The sequence below is a fragment of the Lagenorhynchus albirostris genome, chromosome 7, assembly GCF_949774975.1.
Source record: "Lagenorhynchus albirostris chromosome 7, mLagAlb1.1, whole genome shotgun sequence".
Classification (NCBI taxonomy): domain Eukaryota; kingdom Metazoa; phylum Chordata; class Mammalia; order Artiodactyla; family Delphinidae; genus Lagenorhynchus; species Lagenorhynchus albirostris.
This window is the reverse complement of record NC_083101.1, coordinates 6,621,132-6,644,416: the sequence shown is the minus strand read 5'-3', so window position 1 is coordinate 6,644,416 and position 23,285 is coordinate 6,621,132. Positions and strand designations below refer to the sequence as shown.

The 23,285-nt window shown below is 51.1% G+C and overlaps 2 protein-coding genes across 3 annotated transcripts; one reads left to right on the top strand and one right to left on the bottom strand.

Moving 5' to 3' along the window:
• Positions 1–3,323: 3,323 nt before the first annotated feature.
• Positions 3,324–10,019, top strand: LOC132523282 (torsin-1B). The gene is made up of 5 exons (XM_060154090.1): positions 3,324–3,583; positions 4,215–4,480; positions 5,659–5,834; positions 7,473–7,600; positions 7,908–10,019. The coding sequence occupies exons 1-5, from the start codon at positions 3,388–3,390 to the stop codon at positions 8,147–8,149; spliced, it is 1,008 nt and encodes a 335-aa protein (XP_060010073.1). The 5' UTR covers positions 3,324–3,387; the 3' UTR covers positions 8,150–10,019.
• A 2,151-nt stretch (positions 10,020–12,170) lies between these two features.
• Positions 12,171–23,260, bottom strand: LOC132523280 (torsin-1A). Of its 2 annotated transcripts, XM_060154087.1 has the most exons (6): positions 22,527–22,943; positions 21,633–21,995; positions 20,715–20,980; positions 18,322–18,497; positions 18,094–18,221; positions 12,171–13,378 (listed from the first exon to the last, which is right to left on the bottom strand). In XM_060154087.1, exons 1-6 carry the CDS (start codon positions 22,591–22,593, stop codon positions 13,128–13,130), a joined length of 1,251 nt encoding a protein of 416 aa, XP_060010070.1. In that variant the 5' UTR covers positions 22,594–22,943; the 3' UTR covers positions 12,171–13,127. The 2 variants fall into 2 exon arrangements, with proteins under 2 accessions (XP_060010070.1, XP_060010071.1); XM_060154088.1 differs by lacking the exons at positions 12,171–13,378; positions 18,094–18,221; positions 18,322–18,497 and adding an exon at positions 18,504–19,715 and having other exon boundaries at positions 22,527–23,260.
• Between the last annotated feature and the right edge of the window lie 25 nt (positions 23,261–23,285).

The window sequence follows — 23,285 nt, the reverse complement described above, 5'->3', positions numbered from 1 at the left end:
ACCTTGTAAGTCAACAATACTTTAATTAAAAAGAAAGAAAGAAAGAAAGAAAGGAAGAAAGAAAGGAAGGAAGGAAGAAAGAAGAAGAAAGGAAAGAAAGAAAGAAAGAAAGAAAGAAAGAAAGAAAGGAAGAAAGAAAGGAAGAAAGAAAGGAAGGAAGGAGGGAAGGAAGGAAGAAAGAAGAAAGAAAGAAAGAAAGAAAAAGAAAGAAAGAAAGAACGAAAGAAGAAAAGAAAGAAAGAAAAGAAAGAGGCTGCGTTTCTAGGATTGGCACCCTTACAGGGATCTATCCCACGTGTCCTTGGGAAGTCTTCATCTACCTCCAGGTGTTCACATGCCCCAGGGTGAAGGTGGTCGGCTTAAGACAGGGTAAGGCCCACCACAAGGGCTGCCACCCTACCTCCAGAAAGTTGGGGCTCAAAGCACCTCTCCAGGAACGCCTGACAAGCTTTCTCCACCAGGGCTGGCGTGAGCAGGTGGCCTGGCTGCCAGGCCCTCGTTATCTGTTGAACCTAATCGGGTTTCCTGCTGGCTCTGGAACAGAGGCCGCCTCGGGCATGCAGTTGGTCAAGTCCAGCGCGTCCCCTGGGGTGCAGCTGTGAGGGATGGAGGAGCACCTCTGTGGCTTCCAGGGGATTTGCAACACGGGCTGGGGCGGGTGTGCGGAGAGCAGGAGGTTGAGACCATCAAAGTTACAGAAACTGGTTCGTTCCTTCTGTTCCTAGTGGAGTGGTTCTGGACATGTGACCTCACTTCTCTGGGTCTCAGTTTCCCTATCTGTAAAGTGGGGATCACAACAGTCTCTTCCTCTTGAAGTTGTTGGGCATACCAATGGGCTGACGCATATAGAGCCCTTACCGCTGCAGACAATAAGAGGTCAGGAAGATCTCTTACTGTGACTGTCACCTCTTTTGATTCTCTCAGCAAATTGTGTGAGGCTCACAAGTCAGGAGAGACTTTATTTTTTTTTAAGATTTTGTTGATGTGGACCATTTTTAAAGTCTTTATTGAATTTGTTACAATATTGCTTCTGTTACGCGTTTCGGTTTTTTGGCCGCGAGGCATGTGGGATCTTAGCTCCCCGACCAGGGATCGAACCCGCACTCCCTGCATTGGAAGGCAAAGTCTTTAACCACTGGACCGCCAGGGAAGTACCAGGAGAGACTGTTTAGACCACTAGTGTTTGAAAGGAAACGTCTGTGTCTTTAAGGATTGTACATGGTGCTGGAAGGAATCGATGGCATTGGATCTGGAATTACAAAAGCTCAGTAGCTGGTATTTATGACTCTAAAGATAACACAGGGCTTCCCTGGCGGCGCAGCGGTTGAGAGTCCGCCTGCCGATGCAGGGGACGCGGGTTCGTGCCCCGGTGCGGGAAGATGCCACATGCCGCGGAGCGGCTGGGCCCGTGAGCCATGGTCGCTGAGCCTGCGCGTCCGGAGCCTGTGCTCCGCAACGGGAGAAGCCACAACAGTGAGAGGCCCGCGTACCGCAAAAAAAAAAAAAAAAAAAAAAGGTAACACAAAATACAATGTCCCGCAAGAAATGAGAAGGTTGGCACTGAACAATGGAAGCTCATCAGAGTCCTCACCACCCCCCACGCCCGCCCTCCTCCTGTTCCTTCCCCGTCGGGCCCCTCGCCTCCCCAGCCACAGTGGCACATCCACCCCACCCCCCCACCCCATTCTCAGATTCCTTTTCCTCCCTCCTGCTGCCTCTGCTCCAGTTCAGGCCACTGTCTTCTCTCCTGGAATACTGCCCAGCCTTGGACCCAGTCTCCCTGCCACAGTGCTGGCCTCTCCAACCCCAATATAGGGCCAGAGTGGTCTGAACAATCACTGCCCAAAGCCCCCCTGGGGCCTTCTGGCCCCAGGGTAAAGCATGGCGCAAAAGGCCTTGATGATTCGGCCCCTGGCTGCCATTCCAGTCTCTCCTGTCTTCACAATCCAGCTGCCGGAGCACCTGGGGCTCCCAGGTGCGTACTACCCCCTGCCTGGAGCGTTCATGCAGACCGCCTTCACCTCTCCCCTCCTCACTTGCCCCAATCCCCTTGGGTAATTTTTACCCATGCTTCAGGTCAAAACTGAGACATGGAGGAGGAGAGCCTTCCCCGACCCGCCCATTGGGTGAGGTGCCTCCTCTGTGCATCCCACATCACAGCACTGACGGTGCTGGTCATAAACTGTCCGTTTGCCCATTTGCCTCCCTCACTAGACTGACAGCTCTGTGAGGGCAGAGACTGTGCCTGTCCTATGCCCTGCTTTATTTATTTATTTATTTAAAAAAATGTTTTTGGCTGTGCTGTGGCATGCCGGATCTTAGTTCCCTGACCAGGGACGGAACCCATGCTCCGGCAGGGCAAGCGAGGAGCCCTCACCCTGGACCGCCAGGGAATTCCCCTGTGCCCTGCTTTATCCCCAGCACGCGGCACTGGATCTGACACAGCCAGTGTTTGTTAAATATTTGTTGATACACGGGCTGATGAGTGAACTCAACCAACTTTGGCAAAGCCTGGGCCAGCGTTACCTGGACAAACCCAGCAGCCATCGTGATCTTTGATCTGACCCTGTCATTCACTGTGTGAAACCTTCTGTGGCTCCCTATTGCCCCCCAGACAGAGGCCTTCCCCTTCCAGTCTCTGCCTAGCTCTCCATCCTCATTCTCACCAGCCTCCACCATGTGAAATACTTTCAGTTCGCCAAACTGCACATCCTGCATATTCTGTTCTCTGCATAGAACATCCTACTAATCAATTTTTGCTTGTCTAACTCCTTTAATTCTCAGTTCAGACTGAGAGCGTTCCCTGCTCCATGGCCTCGGTGCTTGTCTGACCGCTCACTATTGGCCCTTGCCCACTGACTGCCTCCCCCAGAGCCTAGAAGCTCGAGGCGGGGGCGGGGAACCCCGTCTCCTTCCCTGCTGTCTCCCAGCATCCAGCAAGGGGCCTGCCTTGCAGCATGCTCAGTGAAAGAACGCGCTTCTGGGTTTGATGTGCACACCAGGGCACGTCTGCCTTGGTGTAGCCCCAGGGTTCAGCCTGGGGCCAGGCGCCCAGGGCACCCTGCAACTGTTTCAGGAAGGCAGGCAGGGTGGGGAGACTTGAGAAACGCTCACGATAGCTCCAGGGGAAGTGAAGGGAGGGATGACAAAGCAAAGTGTGAAGGATCTGAGAAGCTCTTAAGAAAAAGAAACCGTAAAAGGTAGCCGCCCCTTTCCGTGGCTCTCACAAAGATGGTGGCGCAGAGCCACGCCCCTCGCCAACAAGGCCTTTCCGCGGTGGGGGGTGGGGGGCTGCGGGCGGAGGTGACGCACGGATCGGAAGTCCGTCCCCAAGCTCGGCCGCCCGGGCGGCCCTAGCAGCGTCTGTGGCTGGCCGCGAGCTGGGCGATGCATCCGGCTGGGCTGTTCTGGGTCGCCGCGGCGCTGCGGCTGCTGCTGGCGGCCCACGTGGCGGCGGCGTTCGAGCCTATCAGCTTGGGCATCGCCGTCGGGGCCGCGTCGGCCCTCACCGGCTACCTGTCGTACAGGGACCTGTACTGCCGCTTCGCCGAGTGCTGCCGAGAGCAGCCGCTCAACGCGTCGGGTATGGCGGGTCTGCCCCGGAGGGGCTCGAGGGGCGCGGGGTCAGCCCCGCGCGGGCGTCAGCGCCCGGCACCCCGCGCTTACCCTGAGGCGGGGTGGGAAGGAGGAGGGGTGGGGTCTCGGCCCGGACTGCAGCCTCGGAAGCCGTGTCTTCGGAGACAGATTCTCCGGATCGTGGGGCTCTGCCCAAGTTCCTTTCTAAAAGCTTGGATTCCTTGGGATGACAGTAAGAAGAAACTGAAAGCAGCAGCCCTTCGGCGCCATGTCACCCCTGTTAAGTAGTTTTCAGATGTGCAGCGTCTGCCCAGAAAGCCCACATTTGGCCCTCGGTTTTCTTACAAGCCGGAAGGGGTGGCTGGGGAAATAGCAAGCAGCTGAGTGAAGAGAGGGCCAAATCCTTGGATGAACGAACACATTTAGTTTCCTTTTCTAGTCCATTTCCTTGGAAGTGGCGTCGTGTGACTGCAGCCCGTGTGGTTCTGCCTCAGCGCTAACCCTGGGGTTTGGCAGAGACCCTGCTGGACCGCTTGCTAACCTGTGCCTCTCACTTTGGCCAGCTGGGGAGAGCGCTGCTTTTCTGGTGCACGTTTAATGTGTATTTTTCTCTCTTGTTCCCGGGCTGGCTCCTGCAGCCCTCAAGCTGAATTTGGAGGAGAAGCTCTTTGGGCAGCATCTGGCCACAGAGGTGATTCTCAAGGCGCTGACTGGCTTCAAGAACAACAAAAATCCCAAGAAACCACTGACTCTTTCCTTACACGGCTGGGCCGGCACAGGCAAGAATTTTGTCAGCCAAATTGTGGCTGAAAATCTTCACCCAAAAGGTCTCAAGAGTAACTTTGTCCACCTGTTTGTGTCGACCCTGCACTTCCCTCACGAGCAGCACATAAAACTGTACCAGGCAAGGAATTCTGTTATCCCATCCCCTGGCCTCTCGGACCCATCCGGGCGACCTGCTCCCTGACTCCGGCCTCTGCTTCTTTCCTTTGCACTCCGGTAGCCCCAGGCCCCTGCACACTTCCCCCACCCTGGCAACCCTTTGCCATTTGCAGAACTCTCCTGCAACTTTTTTTTCTCGCTGATTCCAAAATAATACAGCTGGGTAGGTGATGTTATTTCCATTAAAAGATGGAGGCAAGAGCGGCAAGGCGACTCGCTCCTTAGAATTTTCGTGCAAATCAGAAACTGGGACCCAAATCTCCTGACTCCCAGTCTGCAGGGTAGCTGTGTTGCGCAGTGAGTATGTTCAGTATCCCCATCACAGCCCTTGGTTAAGTGGAGCAGGTCACACGATTCGCTTGGACACGACTTCATTTAAGGCTGCTCCTGTGATGCAGCGTCAGCTTGGCCCACATTCTTGGCGTTGCTATGTTAAGTCATCCAGTAGGGCTCTCATCTAAATGGACGTCCTTGTGAAAGTTCGCATTCCTACTGTTAGGTGAGGACTGAAATAAGGAATAGAAACTGAAAGAGGAAGTGAAAGTGGATATTTGCCCCATAAACTGTAAGACAGGGAAGACTACCAAAAAGAGAGAATGATTTTCTTATTTACCAAATTCTGTCATAAATCCCTAGAAATACAGGAAGAAACGCTTTTCGTGAAATGTCATCTAGGTCAGCACCTTTGTTCACTGCACCAGTAAAAGGCACTGGTCTCGGGATGCTGTGGCGGTCTTAGCCTAGTTTCTTATGCCTCAGTATGTCTGGTAAAATTAACGTGAGATCCCCAGCCACAGGGAGATGAAAATTACGGGTTGGTTAACAGTGAAATGATCAATATTCATGTATCTTAGACCCCGATACCTTTAAGAAGTCACATTTGGCACGTCATTTGAGTTAGGAAAACACTTATTTGCATTTTAGCACCTATCTCTCTGCCGGTTTCCACTTCTTATAGATGAAGTTTTGGAAAAGCTCTCAGACAGTGAGTGGAGGTTAGGGTGCGATTTTTCTTTGTTAAACCCCAGAGAGCTCTGATTTTTCACCTTCCTGAGTATGAGGCACAGTGGAGCGCTTCTGCTCCCCCGGACATATCTTTTGAGTCCCTGCATCCTATTTCTTCTCTTATGGTTGGTCTAGGACCAGTTACAGAGGTGGATTCGGGGTAACGTGAGTGCATGTGCGAGCTCCGTGTTCATATTTGACGAGATGGATAAGTTGCACCCGGGGGTCATTGACGCAATCAAGCCATTCCTAGATTACTACGAGCAGATTGACGGTGTGTCTTACCGGAAGGCCATCTTCATCTTCCTCAGGTCAGTGGGAGGTGTTTCTCCGAGGGCACACAGCCCTTCATTCCGCCCGGGCTAGAAGGAGGTCCCGGCAACCTCAGCAGGTCCCAGGGACAAAAGTGCCAGCCTGGCAAAAGTGACTTACGGACTTCTTTTACTTTGGGGTTGCTGGTGTCAGCACGGCACAGGGCAGGGGAAGGGGGAAACGAATGAAGGAAATAGTAGATAACAGGTAATTTCATTACTTGCTCATGTTGCCTCTGAGGGTTATAAAAAGTGGTAGCGGGCTTCCCTGGTGGCGCAGTGGTTAAGAATCCACCTGCCAATGCAGGGGACACGGATTCGAGCCCTGGTCCGGGAAGACCCCACATGCCGCGGAGCAACTAAGCCCGTGCGCCACAACTACTGAGCCTGTGCCCTAGAGCCTTCGAACCACAGCTACTGAAGCCACAACTACTGAGCCTGTGCCCTAGAGCCTTCGAACCACAGCTACTGAAGCCACAACTACTGAGCCTGTGCTCTAGAGCCTTCGAACCACAGCTACTGAAGCCCGTGCGCCTAGAGCCCATGCTCCGCAACAAGAGAAGCCACCGCAATGAGAAGCCCACGCACAGCAACGAAGACCCAACGCAACCAAAAATAAATATATATTAAAAAAAAAAGAAAAGTTGTAGCATGACATGCCGAGTTCTGAAAAAGATTTTCAGTTCCTAAGGGCAGGTGCTATTTTTTTTTGTCTAGTAGCACTTAGTAAATATTCCTTGGTTGAGAATAAACCTTAGAGAAATATCACAATCTGATTCCATATTAGAAAACTCAGTGTTTCCTGATATGTGACATTTGTAAGACGTCATTACAACCCTTTAATACATATAGACTGGCTTATATAGTTGACTTTTTTTTTTGTTTTGCGGTACGCAGGCCTCTCACTGTTGAGGCCTCTCCCGTTGCAGAGCACAGGCTCCAGACGCGCAGGCTCCGCGGCCGCGGCTCACGGGCCCAGCCGCTCCGCGGCATGTGGGATCTTCCCGGACTGGGGCACGAACGCGCGTCCCCTGCATTGGCAGGCGGACTCTCAACCACTGCGCCACCAGGGAAGCCCTATATTTGACTTTGAAACAAGCTGTATAGGGACCTCCCTGGCGGTCCAGTGGTTAAGATTTCACCTTCCAATGCACGGGGTGCGGGTTCGATCCCTGATCGGAGAGCTAAGATCCCACATGCCTCGTGGCCAAAACACCAAAACATAAGAAAACAGAAGCAGTATTGTAACAAATTCAATAAAGACTTTAAAAATGGTCCACATTAAAAAAAAAAAAAGCTGCATAGAAACTGAAAAAAAAAGAATAAACTTAGAGCAGGTATGTTTCCTGATTAGAGAGAGAAGTCTTTTTTTTAGCTAATTTTTATTGGAGTATAGTTGATTTACAACGTTGTGTTAGTTTCTGCTGTATAGCAAAGTGAATCAGTTTTACGTATACATATATCCCCTCTTTTTTAGATTCTTTTCCCGTATAGGTCATTACAGAGTATTGAGTAGAGCTCCTGTGCTATACAGTAGGTTCTTATTAGTTATCTATTTCATGTATAGTCGTGTCTATATGTCATAGACAGAGAAGTCTTAACGTGTGATTTTAATCTTTGTTTCTTTGGCAAACTCAGCAATGCAGGCGGGGACCTCATAACTAAGACGGCCCTTGACTTTTGGCGGGCAGGGAAAAGGAGGGAAGGCATCCAGCTTAAGGACCTGGAGCCCGCGCTGTCTGTCGGAGTCTTCAATAACAAACACAGTGAGTGCCCCTGGCGAGGAGCCCTCCCCCTGCCCGCAGTCACCGCGTGTCTCTTTAAGCCTTTCACGAAACCACAGCATCCGCTCGCCTCCGTGCCTTGGTTGAAGTAGGGACTTTTTCGGAGGGCATTCTATTCTACAAGCTAGTTAGCAGGGGTAGCCAACCGATCCTTACATGAGGCTTGACCGAAAGAGCATCTTGGGGGCTAGAGACGTGAAGAATGTGCTGGGCCCTGTTAGAGCAGCGAGCTTGGCCGGGTGACAGGGACAGTAACAGGCGAGAGACCCAGCTGTGCCTTGTTTCCCAGGTGGCCTGTGGCACAGCGGACTGATAGACAGAAACCTCATCGACTACTTCATCCCCTTCCTGCCCCTGGAGTATAGCCACGTGAAGATGTGCGTGCGGGCAGAAATGAAGGCCCGCGGCTCTGCCATCGACGAAGATGTCGTCACCAGAGTGGCAGAGGAAATGACGTTTTTCCCTAAAGACGAGAAAATCTATTCAGACAAGGGCTGCAAAACTGTGCAGTCACGGCTGGATTTTCACTGAACACTTATCCAGTTGGGGTGAGACGCGGCTGGGAACCCAGGGAACTCGGGGCCTGGCCTTTCCAAGCACTTTGAAGACCTCTTCAGGGTTTGCACATTTGCACCTGTGGACTTGGGGGATCTGGAAGGTTCTAAGGGCTGATTTTTGAAATGCTCATCTGTTAAGGGTACTTGTCATTTTGCAACAGCACAGCAACCCAGCTGTTCATTGTGGTTGAAGATGAACTTTTGAAGTCCCTCCCCTCCCCTGCCACTACCACTTAACTGACCTTGACAGAATGACAGAAGTGCCTTGAAAACAGCTGTGTGAGTGAGACCAAGGACTCTTTCTGACCCAACGGTACCCACACCTCAGAAGCTGAACTGAAGGAGTTCGAGGGCGCCGCTGCAGTCTGGGGAGCACTGGGTTTTCACCTGCCAGAAACATTCTTCTCCTCTAGTTCTTTTTCTTCACAGAGCGCGTTCACTGACTTGAAGTATTTTCAGGTAAAATCGGTGGCACCTTCAGGCACAGTGTCGTGTGGGAGGACCTGGGCCCACAGGCCGAGCACGCAGCTGGGGGAACCGCCTGTGTGTGGCATGGGGGCTCCACGCCAGGGCCCTGCAGCCAGGCGGGACGGGCAGGACCTCTCCGTCTGTCCGTGGCTTTGCTGCTGACAGCCCTGGTGATGGAATTCCTTCTCCCAACTCTCACTTGGACTTATCGCAGCCTTCCTTGTATCACCTCTACTCCTTAACTTCAGCCCCGGCTAGATGTACCCCCAGCCACAACATCCCTAGAGTCGGATCAGAACGCGACTGTTGGCTTTGAGTCCTTGGTTCCCACGGTGAGATGTTTGTCTGTTACAGTTTACACGTGGGTCAGTCTCTCACTTGACTGCACAGAACCATTTGAAATCCGTAGGACAGTCATTCTCCACGGATGACATGTGCCGACTGAACGGTCAGCTTGCAGGTTCTCGTTGCCAAAGTGGAAGTATTGGACACTAGAAGTGCTCGAGTTTTCCAGGATATGTATATTTTTTATAATGTTCTTACTTCTGAATCTTAGATAATAGAAATATGGGACATTGCTCATTTTAAAACATGGGAAGGAATAATTGCTTATTCCTGTATCAGATACTCGTAAGGTTGCGCCTCATCCTGGTGTCATCTGAGAAGGATACCCTGTATGGCAGTGTCAGGCTGGGCTGCCCTGGCCACTGGGAAATACAACTTCCACTCCAGCCAGTGTGAATCGTTTTATCTTGTAGTTGCAATGCAACTGCAGACATGTAAGGAGAACATGCAGCTTTTTTCTATATAAGACGTGGCAGAATGAATGTTCCTCCCATATGGCAATGCCTTATAGAGGATCACACTTAGTCTTTAAAAAATGCCAAGGTGGGGCTTCCCTGGTGGCACAGTGGTTGAGAGTACGCCTGCCAATGCAGGGGACACGGGTTCGTGCCCTGGTCCGGGAGGATCCCACATGCCGCGGAGCGGCTGGGCCCGTGAGCCATGGCCGCTGAGCCTGCACGTCCGGAGCCTGTGCTCCGCAGCGAGAGGCCACAACGGTGAGAAGCCCACATACCGCAAAAAAAAAAAAAAAAAAAGCCAAGGTGAGGCTTAAAATTTTTAGTACATGTTCTCAAGTTGGAGCTAAGTTGTGTTTCTTTTGTCACCTTTTGGGTGTCTGGTCAGGAAGAGATAAGATTTTTTGTTATGATGCAATAAACTCAACACATGTTGGTTACCTTTGGACTGCTGTTACTGATTTGTAACTTGAAAAGGCCACAGTTGCTCATGGCCCAGTCTCCCCACCCCACGTAAGATGTAGACGAACTTAAATTGACCTACTGAATGTCAAATAATAAAGCCTGAATTTTATCGCGTGAGATGCCACTTGCAGATTTTTTTCCTGGTTTATTTGGTAGCTCTGAAAAGTCTGAGCTTAGAATAAAGGCTCTTCGATAACTCAGGTGTCTTTAGGCTCACCGTACCCTGGACACGCTGGTTGGCATTCTTTACCTCATAAAGAATCAGTATTTACCTTAGGGACTTCCCTGGTGGTCCAGTGGTGGAGAATCTGCCTTCTAGTGCAGGGGACGTGGGTTTGATCCTTAGTTGGGAAACTAAGATCCCACATGCCGCAGGACAACTAAGCCCACGTGCCACAATCAGAGAGAAGCCCGCACGCTGGAACTAAAGACCCGACGCAGCCAAAAATAAAAAAAAAAAAAAAAAAAAAATTAGAAGTATTAGACCTTAAAAAAAAATTTACCTTAAAGGCTGTTATCCCCAAACAAATACAAAGTTAAATTGGATTAGATGATGGGTTCTACTCCATCGAATTTTCATGGATGAAAATATCATCAGAAAGAGCTGGTCGTCTTCCTAAGAAATATATTCTCCTAAAATTAACATAGGAAGGAAACTGAGGCACTCAAACGTGACTCACGGCTGCCATTCTGAACCTGAGCAAGGCCGAGCTCAGACCAGGAAACCTACTTGCCTGGTCCTGCCTGCCCTGAAGCGGTAAATAATGAAATCCTTGTTGTGTTAACCAGATTTCAGCTTAATCTCTTAACCTGGGCTCTTATTTTTGACAGTGATTTGTTAACACCCAACTCTTCCCAGGACTGAGGATGGAGCCCTTTCTAGAAAGCTGAGACCCTCTTCTCCATCACGTCACCCACTCCTGTAATTTCCCAGTTGGAGGTGTTCATCCCGTGAGGCTGCCCTTCTCTGTCTGGGTCTCAGGCTAACGTCTCTTCTGCTTCACCCCATGCTGCCTCGTCTCAAAGACTGAACTTTCCAAGGGGCATCAGGGGACCCCTGTGTTCCCTACTTAGGGACTCCCAGGTGCTGGGCTGCCATTTTCAGATGAATGGTTAGCCCTAATCCCGGGCCGTGACAACAGGCCAGCTTCAGGTCAACATCAAGCACCTTCCTACGTTCAGTGCTGCCTTAGGGGGCCTGGGCAGGTGGGTAGCCATGAGGCAGAGGGGTCCAACCCGTCTTCTGTGCCTGCTAATAACTGCCCCTGCAAGCACTGTGCAGATGCTCATATCCCACAGCAGCCCTCGTAGGCACATAGGTGTGTTGCACAAAACAAGGCGTGTTTATGTTCCGACACTGCTCTGTACTCCTGACCGGCTTCTCAGCGGGAGGTATGTCTGTAGACTTGAATGAACTCCACAGCTGAGTGTCGGGAGCTCCAGGGCCCCCCTTGACGGAGTGTGACCCCATGGGCAGCTGAGCAAGGAGCCGGAGCTGCCAAGGTCCTCGGAGTCCATGTCACACTCCCCTCCATTCCAGCCTGGGCTGCACAGTTAGGTCTAAATTCACAGCTTAGGGACTTCCCTGGTGGTGCAGTGGTTAAGACTCTGCCTGCCAATGCAGGGGACACGGGTTTGAGCCCTGGTCCGGGAAGATCCCACATGCTGCGGAGCAACTAAGCCCATGCGCCACAGCTACTAAGCCTGTGCTCTAGAGCCTGCGAGCCACAACTACTGAGCCTGCATGCCACAACTACTGAAGCCCACACGCCTAGAGTCTGTGTTCCACAACAAGAAAAGCCACCGCAATGAGAAGCCCACGCACTGCAATGAAGACCCAATGCAGCCAAAAGTATAAAATAAAAAAAACATTTTAATTAAAAACAAAAGCAAGTCACATGAATGTTTAAAAATAAATAAATGAATAAATAAATAAATTTTATTTAAAAAGAATCTGCCTACCAACGCAGGGGATGCAGGCTCGAGCCCTGGTCCGGGAAGATCCCACACGTTGCAAAGCAACTAAGCCCGTGTGCCACAACTACTGAGCCTGCGAGCCACAACTTCTGAGCCCGAGTGCCACAACTACTGAAGCCCACATACCTAGAGCCCGTGCTTCACAACAAAGAGAATCCACAATGAGAAGCCTGCACACCGCAACGACGAGTAGCCCCCGCTCGCTGCAACTAGAGAAAGCCTGCACACAGCAACGAAGACCCAATGTGGCCAAAAAAAAAATTTTTTAAATTAAAAAAAAATGTATTCACAAATCATACACAATTTTATTGTAAAATGGTAGCTGTTTGTATTAATAAATAAAAACACTGTTCTCAGCATCCTGGGGGGCAGCTGAGCTTTCCTAGAGGTTTGGGGAATTCTGATAAAACAATGAAACTTAGTAATCAGTGAGGAAGGTTTTAAGAAAATATGGCAAAACCTGGTACAGAGCGTGTGGCTCACTTAGGAATGGAAAGCAGAGAAGGGCCTTTGCAAAGCTGACTGACCGGCCAGTGACAAGCTGCAGATGCTTTTCTTTCGAGGAAATTCTGTTTCTAACAAATTGTTCACGACGTTACTAAGATCATTCCCACAGTTCACAATGCTACTGTGATGAAAATTCTTGGGGAGGACATTTAGGTCTTATCTGTGATGGGCCTGAGTGTGTCCCCTTACACACTTGTCCTTCTATAAACACTTAACTGCCCTTGCGATGGTCATCCTGGGACAGATCGGCTCGCTGCTAGAGCCTCCGTCCCCAGTACAGTGACACCATCCTACAGAAGACAGGCTGAGGACTCAGGCTTTTTAGAAGTAAAGACATCACAGTGTATGTTGCAATGACAGGAACTTAAAAACACACACAAAGCCAACAACTTAAGAGTCTGAAAAGTTTCTTCATAATGTTAAAAACCATTTTAAATAAAATAATCACATTTTCAGTAAAACTGATTCATCCCTCCTTGAAACAGAAACACCTGAAATTAAAACATGATTTTTACAAAACCATGAGGCCTGGCACAGGTGGGCTGGGGGCTGGCTGCTCCCGCTTCTGCAGGCTCTGGGGCTGTTTCCACCTGTCATGCGTCACCGACGGCCCGCAGGCCCTGCCCGATGAAAATAACGCCCAGGAAAACGCCTGTCCTGTCACACCAGAATAATTCATTTTACTCCTCTTCCGGGACCAGAGCGGGGATGCGGGAAGCGACATCTCTGGTGCTGTCAGTCATCGTAGTAATAATCTAACTTGGTGAACACAGTTTTGCAGCCTTTGTCAGAGAAAACTCTCTCCTCTTTGGGGAAAAATGTCATCTCCTCGGCCACTCTGCTTACAATGTCCTCGTCAACTTCGTAGCCTCGGGTCTGCATTTCGACCCGGATGCACATTTTTAGGTGTTTATATTCCAGGGGGAGGAAGGGAACAAAATAGTCAATGAGATTTCGGTCAATTAAGCTGCTGTGCCAGAAGCCACCTGGGGAAAAGAAAAAGGTGCTGTTCATCCACTGTCCACCCACCTGCCCACCTGTCCACACACATCTGCTGGTGTCAGCCATGAGGTGGAGCCCCGCACCTGCTCTCATGGGGCTCACGGCCTAACGAGCAGACTAGCCAGTGAGCTCACCCAGGGCAACCACAAGCGGTGATGCTCCTGTGAGAGCCAAGGGCAGGGTGATGCTGCAGTGGGCAGCCTCTGCCCACTGAGGCAGAGGGAGGAAGTGGGAGGCCTCTCGAGGTGTGACCGCTAAGATCTCAGGCGGGTGCCCTTCCTATGCATTTATTAAAATCTTTAGATATGAAAAAAAAAAGGATCTGAAGTGGGAAAGGGGCTCACCACGCACCCTGGAACAAGCAAGCAGGCAGGCTGAGTAGGAAAGGGAGCAGGTTCACAGAAAGTGAAAGGTGAGAAGAGTCCGCAGGGAAGGACCAGCACTCTGGAATCTTGGAAATTTGCGACTGGCTGGGGTTCCGGCAGCTGGGATTAGCAACAGGGTAGAGACCCACTGCGGCTGCCGGCATGTCCCAACCCTCCAGAGTGTTTGCGGGACCAAAAGCTAGAATCCTCAGTAATGTGTGAAGACAGCGCTCTGTTACGGCCACAGGGCTCGCACTTTCCCTGGATGAGGCCTGCCTCTGCCCAGTCTCAGGTCCTCTGAGATTCCCGGCCTCTTGACCCTCCCACTTCCCCTTCGGAGACGACGCAGCACCCATTGGACCACACTCAGCGTTTCTGCATGAGGACGGTTTCCCTTCCGCCTTGCCGCTTCACCTCTGTGCCTTAACCCTGGTCTGCCTCTGACACCAAGTCCATCCTGTATTTTTCCCCCACACCACCAAGCGGTTCTCTGAGCCCACCTGCTTTCAGCTCAATTCTGACACTCTCTACCTGGAGACTCCGTCAGATCCCACAGGTTAAGGACGCAGCCCCACAAGACCGTCCCTTCCTTCAGCCACCAACCAAAAGTTCGGGTTGTCACCTGTGCTTCTGAGGTTCCAATGACCCCCTCCTTGGGTTCAATTAATTTGCTAGAGCAGCTCACAGAAACTCAGAGAAACATTTTCTTCCTAGATTACCGGTTGATTATAAAAGGATATAACTCAGAAACAGCCAGCTGGAAGAGATGCACAGGGCAAAGTATGTGGGAAGGGGCGTGACCCGTCCATGACTTCTGAGCGCATCACTCGCCCCAGCTCGCCACGTGCTCACCAACCTGGAAGCTCTCCAAACCCTGTCCTTTAGGGGTTTTATGGAAAATTCTTTACATAGGCACGGTTGATTACATCACTGGCCATTGGCGACTGATTCAACCTTCAGCCCCTCTTCCCTCCTGGGAGGGCTACAAGGGCTGGAGACTGAAAGTTCCAACCCTCCAATCAAGGGCTGGTTCCCCTGGAAGCCACCCCCCACCCTGGTATTTTCCAAAAGTCACCTTATTAACACAAACTCTGATGTGGTTGAAAGGGGTTTGCTAGGAATAGCAAAGACACCATTATGGCTCTCATCACTTTGAAACTCCACGGGTGTTAGGAGCTCTGTACCAGAAAACACGGATGAAGACCAAATACACTCTTCTTACCATCAAGCACACCTGGGGTTTATTCTTTTCTTGCCCAACGGTGCTTTGCACACAACTGGTGCTCAATAAACATCTGACTGCCTGGAGGCGGTGGGGTCTGCGGCCGTGGGAAAGCCGCACACGGAGCGCCAAGCAGCAGCGGAGCAGCGGCGAGCCGGACGGCCCTGGCCAGCTCGTTGCCGGCAGGCCTGCCCTGTGCCGGGTGCGCCGGAGGCCCGAGGCAGGGGAGGGAGCAGAGCCAGGCAGACGTGGACTGGCCACCCAGTAAACAGACGATCCCGGGTAGTGCCAGGGCCTGTGAGCACTGAGCTGGGGCCATCAGGCAAGGAGAGCAGAAAGCTAATCGGCCAGGGAGTCAGGACGACAAGGACCCGCCACACAGAGGCCCCGAAGGGTGCTCAGGCGGACTGAGTGACTTTACAAACCACCAACCGACCAGCGAGCGACCACTCCGCAGTCTGCACCCTCTGCCTGACACCCCGCCCCGGAACTGCACTGGAACGTCAGCCGCCTGCTCTGCATCTCTGCCTTCAGACGAGTCATCCCTTGCCAGACGCGCCCCTCTTCATCTCCCACGCTCTCTGCAATCCTCCTCCTCCTGCAGGTCGTCCCCTAAACGGCAGTGCCACCCTGCCAAGTGCTCAGGCCAGATTCTCGATTCGTCTCTCTCATTCCCACACACAGTCCCTTAGGAAATCTTATTGTTTCCACCTTCAAAATACATCCCAGTCAGACCCTGTCCCACCTCCCCCACGGCTGCCACGCTGGGCTGAGCCGTCAGCATCTCCCCCCAGGTTGTTGCAGCCACTCCTCGCTGGCCTCCCCGTCCCTGCTGCCTTCAGTCTGTTCTCCACCCGGCAGCCAGGTGGTCCTGTTAAAACTAGGTCCAATCAGGGAACTGTCTGCTCAAAACCCTCCAGGGGCTCTGTCTTCCAGTTGGAGCCAAGCCCAAGGCCCTCCTGTGGTTCCCCAGGCCTTCCACAATCTGCACCCCACCCCAAGCTCCACCTCTCATCTGACCTCCTGTCCCCTGCGTTCATCCTGGCCCAGGCACACTCCTGCCTCAGGGCTCTCGCGTGTGCTGTTCCCTCCCATGGAATGCTTTTCCCTCCCGTGTCCACATGGCTCCCTCACTCCTCAGGTCAGCCCAGATGTCACCCTCACAGTAAGCCTTCCCTGACCACTGTATTTAAAACTGCAGGGACTTCCGTGGTGGCGCAGTGGTTAAGAATCTGCCTGTCAGTGCAGGGGACACAGGTTCGACCCCTGGTCTGGGAAGATCCCACATGCCACGGAGCCACTAAGCCCATGCGCTACAACTACTGAGCCTGTGCTCTAGAGCCCGCGAGCCACAACTACTGAAGCCCACGTGCCACAACTACTGAAGCCCACGCGCCACAACTTACTGAAGCCCATGCGCCTAGAGCCCATGCTCTGCAACAAGAGAAGCCACCGCAGTGAGAAGCCCTCGCACCGCAACGAAGAGTAGCCCCCGCTCACCGCAACTAGAGAAAGCCTGTGCATAGCAACGAAGACCCAACACAGCCAAAGATTAATTAATTAATTAATTTAAAAAATTTAAAAATAAATAAAACTGCAGCTCACCCCCGTCTCACACCCCCCAACCCCTATTTATTGGTTTACTTTTTCCCTATTGCGGGAAAAGGGGAAGATAAATCTCTACCTCTACGTAGACATGGGTCCCAGCATCTGACACGTTTCCTTACTTGTTATCATTAGGATAGAGAGTAAGGATTTCTATTTTGGCTCACTGCTGTGTCCCCAGTTCTTGGACCAGTGCCTGACATCTAGTAGGTGCTCAACAAATACGTTGAGTGAACGAATGAAAGAGTTCAGCCATCTGCCTAAGGCCGGAGTCAGGACGTGGCTGAGCCAGGCCTGCCCAGATCCGAAGCTCATCCTCTGGAACCCTCTGGAACCTGCAGCGTGGGTTCTAGGCCAGCACCACTTGCTGTGGTGTTCCAGGGCTGGGACTTCTACTGCATGTGTTCATACTTCTGGCATGCCAAGAATCTACTCAACATACTACAAAATATTTTGTCTTTCACCGTTAACATTCCACTTGCATGAATTGACATAAAATACCCCATTACTGTTCACGTAACTCGGAAGTGCTACGAATTTCTCGGCGAGTCTGTTTCAGAGGAGACCTTCTGATTTACAGTTTCAGGAACGAACCTGAGCAAATGGTAGCAATCAACCCACAGGGCTCACGGACCTGACCCAGTGAGTGAGTCTCCAACATGCTGTCTTTCCACATCCAAGGGTTCAAGGCCAAAAGGGAATGTGTCAGGTCACTGGCAAAGCAATGAGCTTGGTAGTGAAAGCTCACGCTCTGGAACAGAGACACCTAATAGGCTGTGTGTCCTTGGGCAAGGGGCTCTCTCTCTCTGAGCCTCAGTGTCCTCATCTATAAAATGAGGACAATAATAGTTTCTACCCCAGGAGGGTATTATGGAGGTTAAAGGAAACATGCAGGTAGAGAGTTTCACACAGTGCCCAGTACAGAACAGGGGCCCAACCACTGCTTGGCTGTCACTCTCGGGCACAGACCCTCAGGGTTCTAGGTTAATGTGCAGAAAGAAAGGGACCTAACGGGCCCATCTCCTCCATCAGAGGCTCCCCAGCAGCCTTCCTTGTTCCACCACCCGCTTTCACAAGGGAAAATGATTTGCCTGAAAAAACCAGGAAACGAATTTTCAAGATCTTGATGATCAACAATGTCCCTATTTCTTTAAAACAGCATCTCCCAAACTTGTGTATGTGTAAAAGTCACCTGGAGTTTGTTAACACAGATTCCCTCAGGAATTGGGACTCAGTAGGCCTGGGGAAGGGACTGAGAATTGGTATTTCTAACCAGCCCCCAGGTGATGGTGAGGTCGTCAATTTAAAACTTAGGGGTGCGGGATCATGAAGCAGGGGGATGTTGTGCTGGGAATGGATGGCCTCGCTTACTGTTGTTTTTTTTTTTTTGGCCGCACTGCACTGCATGTGGGGTCTTGGTTCCCCAACCAGGGATCGAACCCACGGCCTCTGCATTGGAAGTACGGAGTCTTAACCACTGGACCCCCAGGGAAGTCCCCCCACTTACTGTTCTTGTTATTGAAGGCCGACACAGACAAGGCATGCTCCATATCTCTGAGCTTGATCTCTTCCCTCTGCTTTCCACTTCTCCAGAAATCTAAAGCCACGTCTGTGATCCTTTCTGCTCCAGCATTGCTGCAAAAGAATTCTAGTGAATAAGGACTGGTGTTTTTCCCCTGAAGCCCCCAGGCTGGGGTTCAGAGCTCTTCAAACCATGTCCCAGCCCCGACTTTACCTGAGAAATATGAAGATGGCTTTCTGATAGGAGACCCCATCCAAGTTGTCATAATAGTCTAGGTAAGGCTTGATGGCATCTATGAGGCCAGCATGCATCTTGTCCATCTCATCAAATATGAAGACGGACCTCGCACAGGCACTCACGTTGCCGCGAATCCACGACTGTAACTGATCCTGAGTGACAAGGGGGAAGAGCCAATACAGATGCTCAGAAGTGCGAGCGACACCACCAAAGTGAGCATTATTAACGCTACAAACGCCTCTACGAAGGCTGCATTTACGGACTGCTTCCTGTGTGCTCCCCACTGTGCTAAGAACTTTATATAAGCTCTTCTGTTTCTCACCACAACGCCACATGGTGGGCATTATCATACCCATTGTACAGATGAGGAAACTGAAGCACAGAGAGCATAGTCAACTGAGATTACAACATTTGCCCAAGATTACAAAATTAGTATGAGACAGAGCTAAGATCTGAATCCCACCCTGCCTGATTCCAAGGCCCCACACTCTGATTGTAATTCTTGTCCTGCAACATGTCACGTCGATGCTGTGTCACTGAGTTGCTGGGCCTTTGTCATCAAAATGGCAATGTTAATCCGTATCCTGTGTACACCAGCCTTCTTGGAAGAAGGCAGAGACCAAGTAACCTCTTTTCTCATTCAGTCCTTAGATCAGCCTGGAGAAGGGGCTCTAACTTTCCAATGGGGGAAGTGAGGAGAACTCCAGAGCACACACACTTGGGGATGACTGTGGTGAGGCAACACTCTTGAGTTTCTGGAACAATGCCTGGAGGTTGCTGAAATAAATTTGCTTAAGTGGAACATTCCCTAAGAACATATTTAGGTATTTCTTATATTAAACAATCAAGATAAGAAGGAGAAAGGACTCTTTACATCAGAAATTTGAACTATGGTTCTATACGGTTCTTTCCCAGATGTAAGGAGAAAGAATTAGCTATCTGTTTCTGAGGAAAAATCTGTAAGTTACAATGACTTGACTTCTTATGATTTGGCGTTTTGCTTGGCTACTCGGACCATGGTTACAATGTTCCATGGGTACATATTTAACTTAAGCAGTAACTCTGCTCTGTAGGTATGGACTAAACTCTATTTACAGAACGAGACCCTTAGGGGAGCTGAAGTGACTTGCCCGAGTCCACAAAGCGAACCACCTTTTTTTTTTTTCTTGCGGTACGCGGGCCTCTCGCTGTTGTGGCCTCTCCCGTTGCGGAGCACAGGCTCTGGACGCGCAGGTTCAGCGGCCATGGCTCACGGGCCCAGCCGCTCCGCGGCATGTGGGATCATCCCGGACCGGGGCACGAACCCATGTCCTCCGCATCGGCAGGCGGACTCCCAACCACTGCGCCACCAGGGAAGCCCCGCGAACCACCTTTTAAACAAGGATTCCTTCATGTCTGGCAGGCTCCAGCAACCAAGGTCTTCCCATTCTGCTTCTCCCACTTACAGACAACAACAGAGAACATGTATCGAGCACTCACTACAGGTAAGATGCTGTTCTAAGCACTGTTCATACAGTGTTTTATTGTGACCTTCCAAAACCCATCAAAGTAGTTGCTACTGTGTTCCCTATTTCACAGATGAGGAAACTGAGGTGTAGAGAGGTTAAGTAACTTGCTCAAAGTCACACAGCTATTAAACAGTGAAGACAGAATGCTAACTAGGATGACTAACTCATCTCTATTTGCCTGGAACTTTCTCAGTTGTAGCACTGAAAGTCCCACATCCCAGAAACTCCTGGACAGTCGGTGACCCTGATGCTCTCCCAAGCCAAAGGGAAAAATGTGTTCGCACAAGTGAGGATTAAAAAAGGCAACAGTTAACATTGATTTGAACGCTTATGTGCCAGGCATCACGTTACATACTTGACACACAGAGCTCAAGAAATCCTCACAACTGCCATTTGACAGACGAAGAACCTGAGTCTCAGGGAGGTCTTGTGACCTTCCCACAATTACACAGCTGTAAGGAGCCTTAGGGCTCAAATCCAGGTGTGCCTGCCAACCAAGCCAGACTGTTAGATAGGGAGTTAAACCGTAAAAGCAGGCTTAGGCCTCCCTAGAAACATTTCCTCTTTTATAAAACATGTCAGATTTGACCATCTTTAAACTGGATTTGATTATGTCCATCTCTCAAATCCTATGACCCCACTTACTATCACACTGAGCCTGTTTTCAGAAACCACCATGAGCTTTGATGGTATAATTGCTTCCTGCATCTCCAACCCTCTGTAAGTTCCACACTTTTCAAAGGGGAACTGATGCATTTTCAGGGCTCACTCATTTCAACACAAATTTCCAAATCCCGTTCCCCAGCAAAGAAACCCCAAACCCAGCATCACCCAGGAAGGATCCCGAAATCTGGCCCTTGCCTTATACAGGGTGATGTCGGAGATGTGAGGGAAGTGCAGTGTGGCCACAAACAGGTGGACGTAGTCACTGTTCAGACCACCCTCGTAAATATTCTCTGCGATGATCTTGCTGAGAAAATTTTTGCCGGTGCCCGTCCACCCGTGTAGGGAGAGGGTTAGAGGTTTCTTGGGCTTCGGGTTGCTTATGAAGCCAGACACAGCATTTAAGATGACTTTCTTTGCAAGATGCTGTCCAAAGAGCTTGCTGTCCAGATCCTTCTGCAGCGCTGGGAAAAACAAAGCCAGTCAGGCGGGGAGGAGGGGGACACACGTGGCAAAATGCAGCCCAGTTTACAGGCTCATGTGAAAGCCAGCAAAGCCCGCTAAGCTCTTCAAGCGTCTAGTGAGACGCGGATGTACGTAAGCACTTGGCCCAGGTGACCGGCGGGTCCAGCAGGCCCTCTGTCTGCTAATCCTGCCCGTTCCCGAGCCCTCCTTCCTGAAGAGACCCTTGGCTCCAGTGCCTCCGCCACCAGCGTGAGCCCCTCATCCCCGCTCGGTCCCTCCCACCCCACGCCCGGCAGGAAAAGGGTGGCGGTTCGGCCCCCACTGCTCCGCGCCGGAAGAGTGCCCACCAGCCTTCCTGTCTCCGACGAGGAAGGAGTAAAAACTCTCTGGAGTTAGTTTCCAATCGTCCACACTCCCAGTTTCTGAGCGAAGGTGCCCAAACAGCAGCTGGCCTCCGCAGCTCTCCGACCAAAGTCCGGTCTGCCTGTGGCCGTGGCCCAGGAGCCAGGCCCCATCCCGCACTCCGGTTCCGGGCCCAGCCCCCGCCGGCCTCAGCGCTGCCCGGGCTTCCGGGCTTCCTGGACCCCAGCCTCTGACCCCCGCCCCAGCCCTAGCACCAGCCCACAGCCCCCAGCCCCTTCCCCATCCTACCGTCCCGGCTGAGGCTCTGCTTCTGGCTGCAGCACTCGGCGAACAGGCAGTAGAGGCGCGGGTAGGAGATGTAGCCGGTGAGGACGCCGGCCAGGGCCAGTGTCAGGCTGATGGGCTCCACCGCCCGCACCGCCAACGGCGCCAGCAGCACCAGGCCCAGTGCGGCCCGGCCCAGCTTCATGCCCGGACCCGCGCCGTCCCGCGCGTTCTCACGCCTACCGCAGACCGGCGCTACCGCCAGACTGCACTTCCGGTCCCTCCCGCCGGGGCCGCTATCTTTGTAGCGGGCGGACCTCCTCCGACGCCGGCGGCCGCCATCTTTGTGAGGGGCACGGCCCTTGCCTGCTTTGGGCGCTGGGGCCGCTGGAGGGGCCCAATTTTGTTTTTAATAAAACATTTTTGGGAACAGTTTTACATTTATAGAAAAGTTGACAGGACAGTACAGAGAGGTTCCTTATTACCACACCTCCGCCCGCACAGTTTCCCCTATTATTAACATCTTACATTAGTATGTTACATTTGTTAAAATTAATGAACTTATATTGCTAGATTGTAACTAACTAAAGTTTCTTCATATTTCCTTAGGTTTTACCTAACGTCCTATTTGTGATCCGGGATCCCATCCAAGATGCCACATTATATTTAGTTGTCATGTCTCCTTAGCTCCCCTGGGCTGTGGCTGTTTCTCAAACTTTCCTTGGCTTTGATGACCTTGAGAGTTTGGGGGGAGTACTGGTCAAATCTTCTGTAGGATCCCCAACTACTGGAATTTGTCTGATGCTCTCCTTATGATTAGACTGGAGTTACGGGTTTTGGGGAGGAATATACTTTACAGAGATAAAGTGCTATCAAAGGAACATACAGTCAACATGATTTATGACTGTTGATGCTGACCTTCATCACCTGGATAAGGTAGTGCTGGTCGGGTCTCTCCCAGGTAACGATACTTCCACTCATTCATTCATAATTTTGAGGATCGCCTATGGACTCGATCCTGGGGATTCAAGAAGAAAACGAGGCACACGTGATTCCTGCCTTCAGTGACCTTGCATTCATTCGAGTGAAGGGGAAAAAAAGCGAGAAGAAAATCTAGTTTACAGATGAGAAAACAGGCTCCGAGGCAAACGGATTTGTCCAACGATTTAAGGAAGCTGTGAGCAGGGCTCAGATCTGACTCCAAAGCCACACTTCTCTAATCACACAATACCTGCTTTAAATCAGCCCAGGAGTCAACCGACCTGTTCTTTCCTCGTCACAACCTGTGTAACTACCTCAGGAAAAATGTGACAGGTGGGCCATACCTGACAGCTCAGCGACTGGAGCCTGTCCACCTCTCTTAAACTAAATGAGGAAACCCCTCTCAGTGATTGAATTTTGCTTTTGAGCTGCCCAACCCCCAGACTCTGAACACATTACCTAGCGTTGGTATAAGAAGACGCAATACAAACAATAAGGCTGGGTCCATTTCATATTTAATACTTAAGTGCTGAAAGTAATAGAAATTGTTCTTTCTTTCACAATGAAAAGAAACAGATAACTTTGTAAAAGTCAGAAAATACCAGTGTTCCTTTGATCTCAAGCTAGATTTTTCTGCTGTCAGCTGGATCCACTGTAAACAGTGACGGATGCATTTCTGAACCCCACTCCAGATAC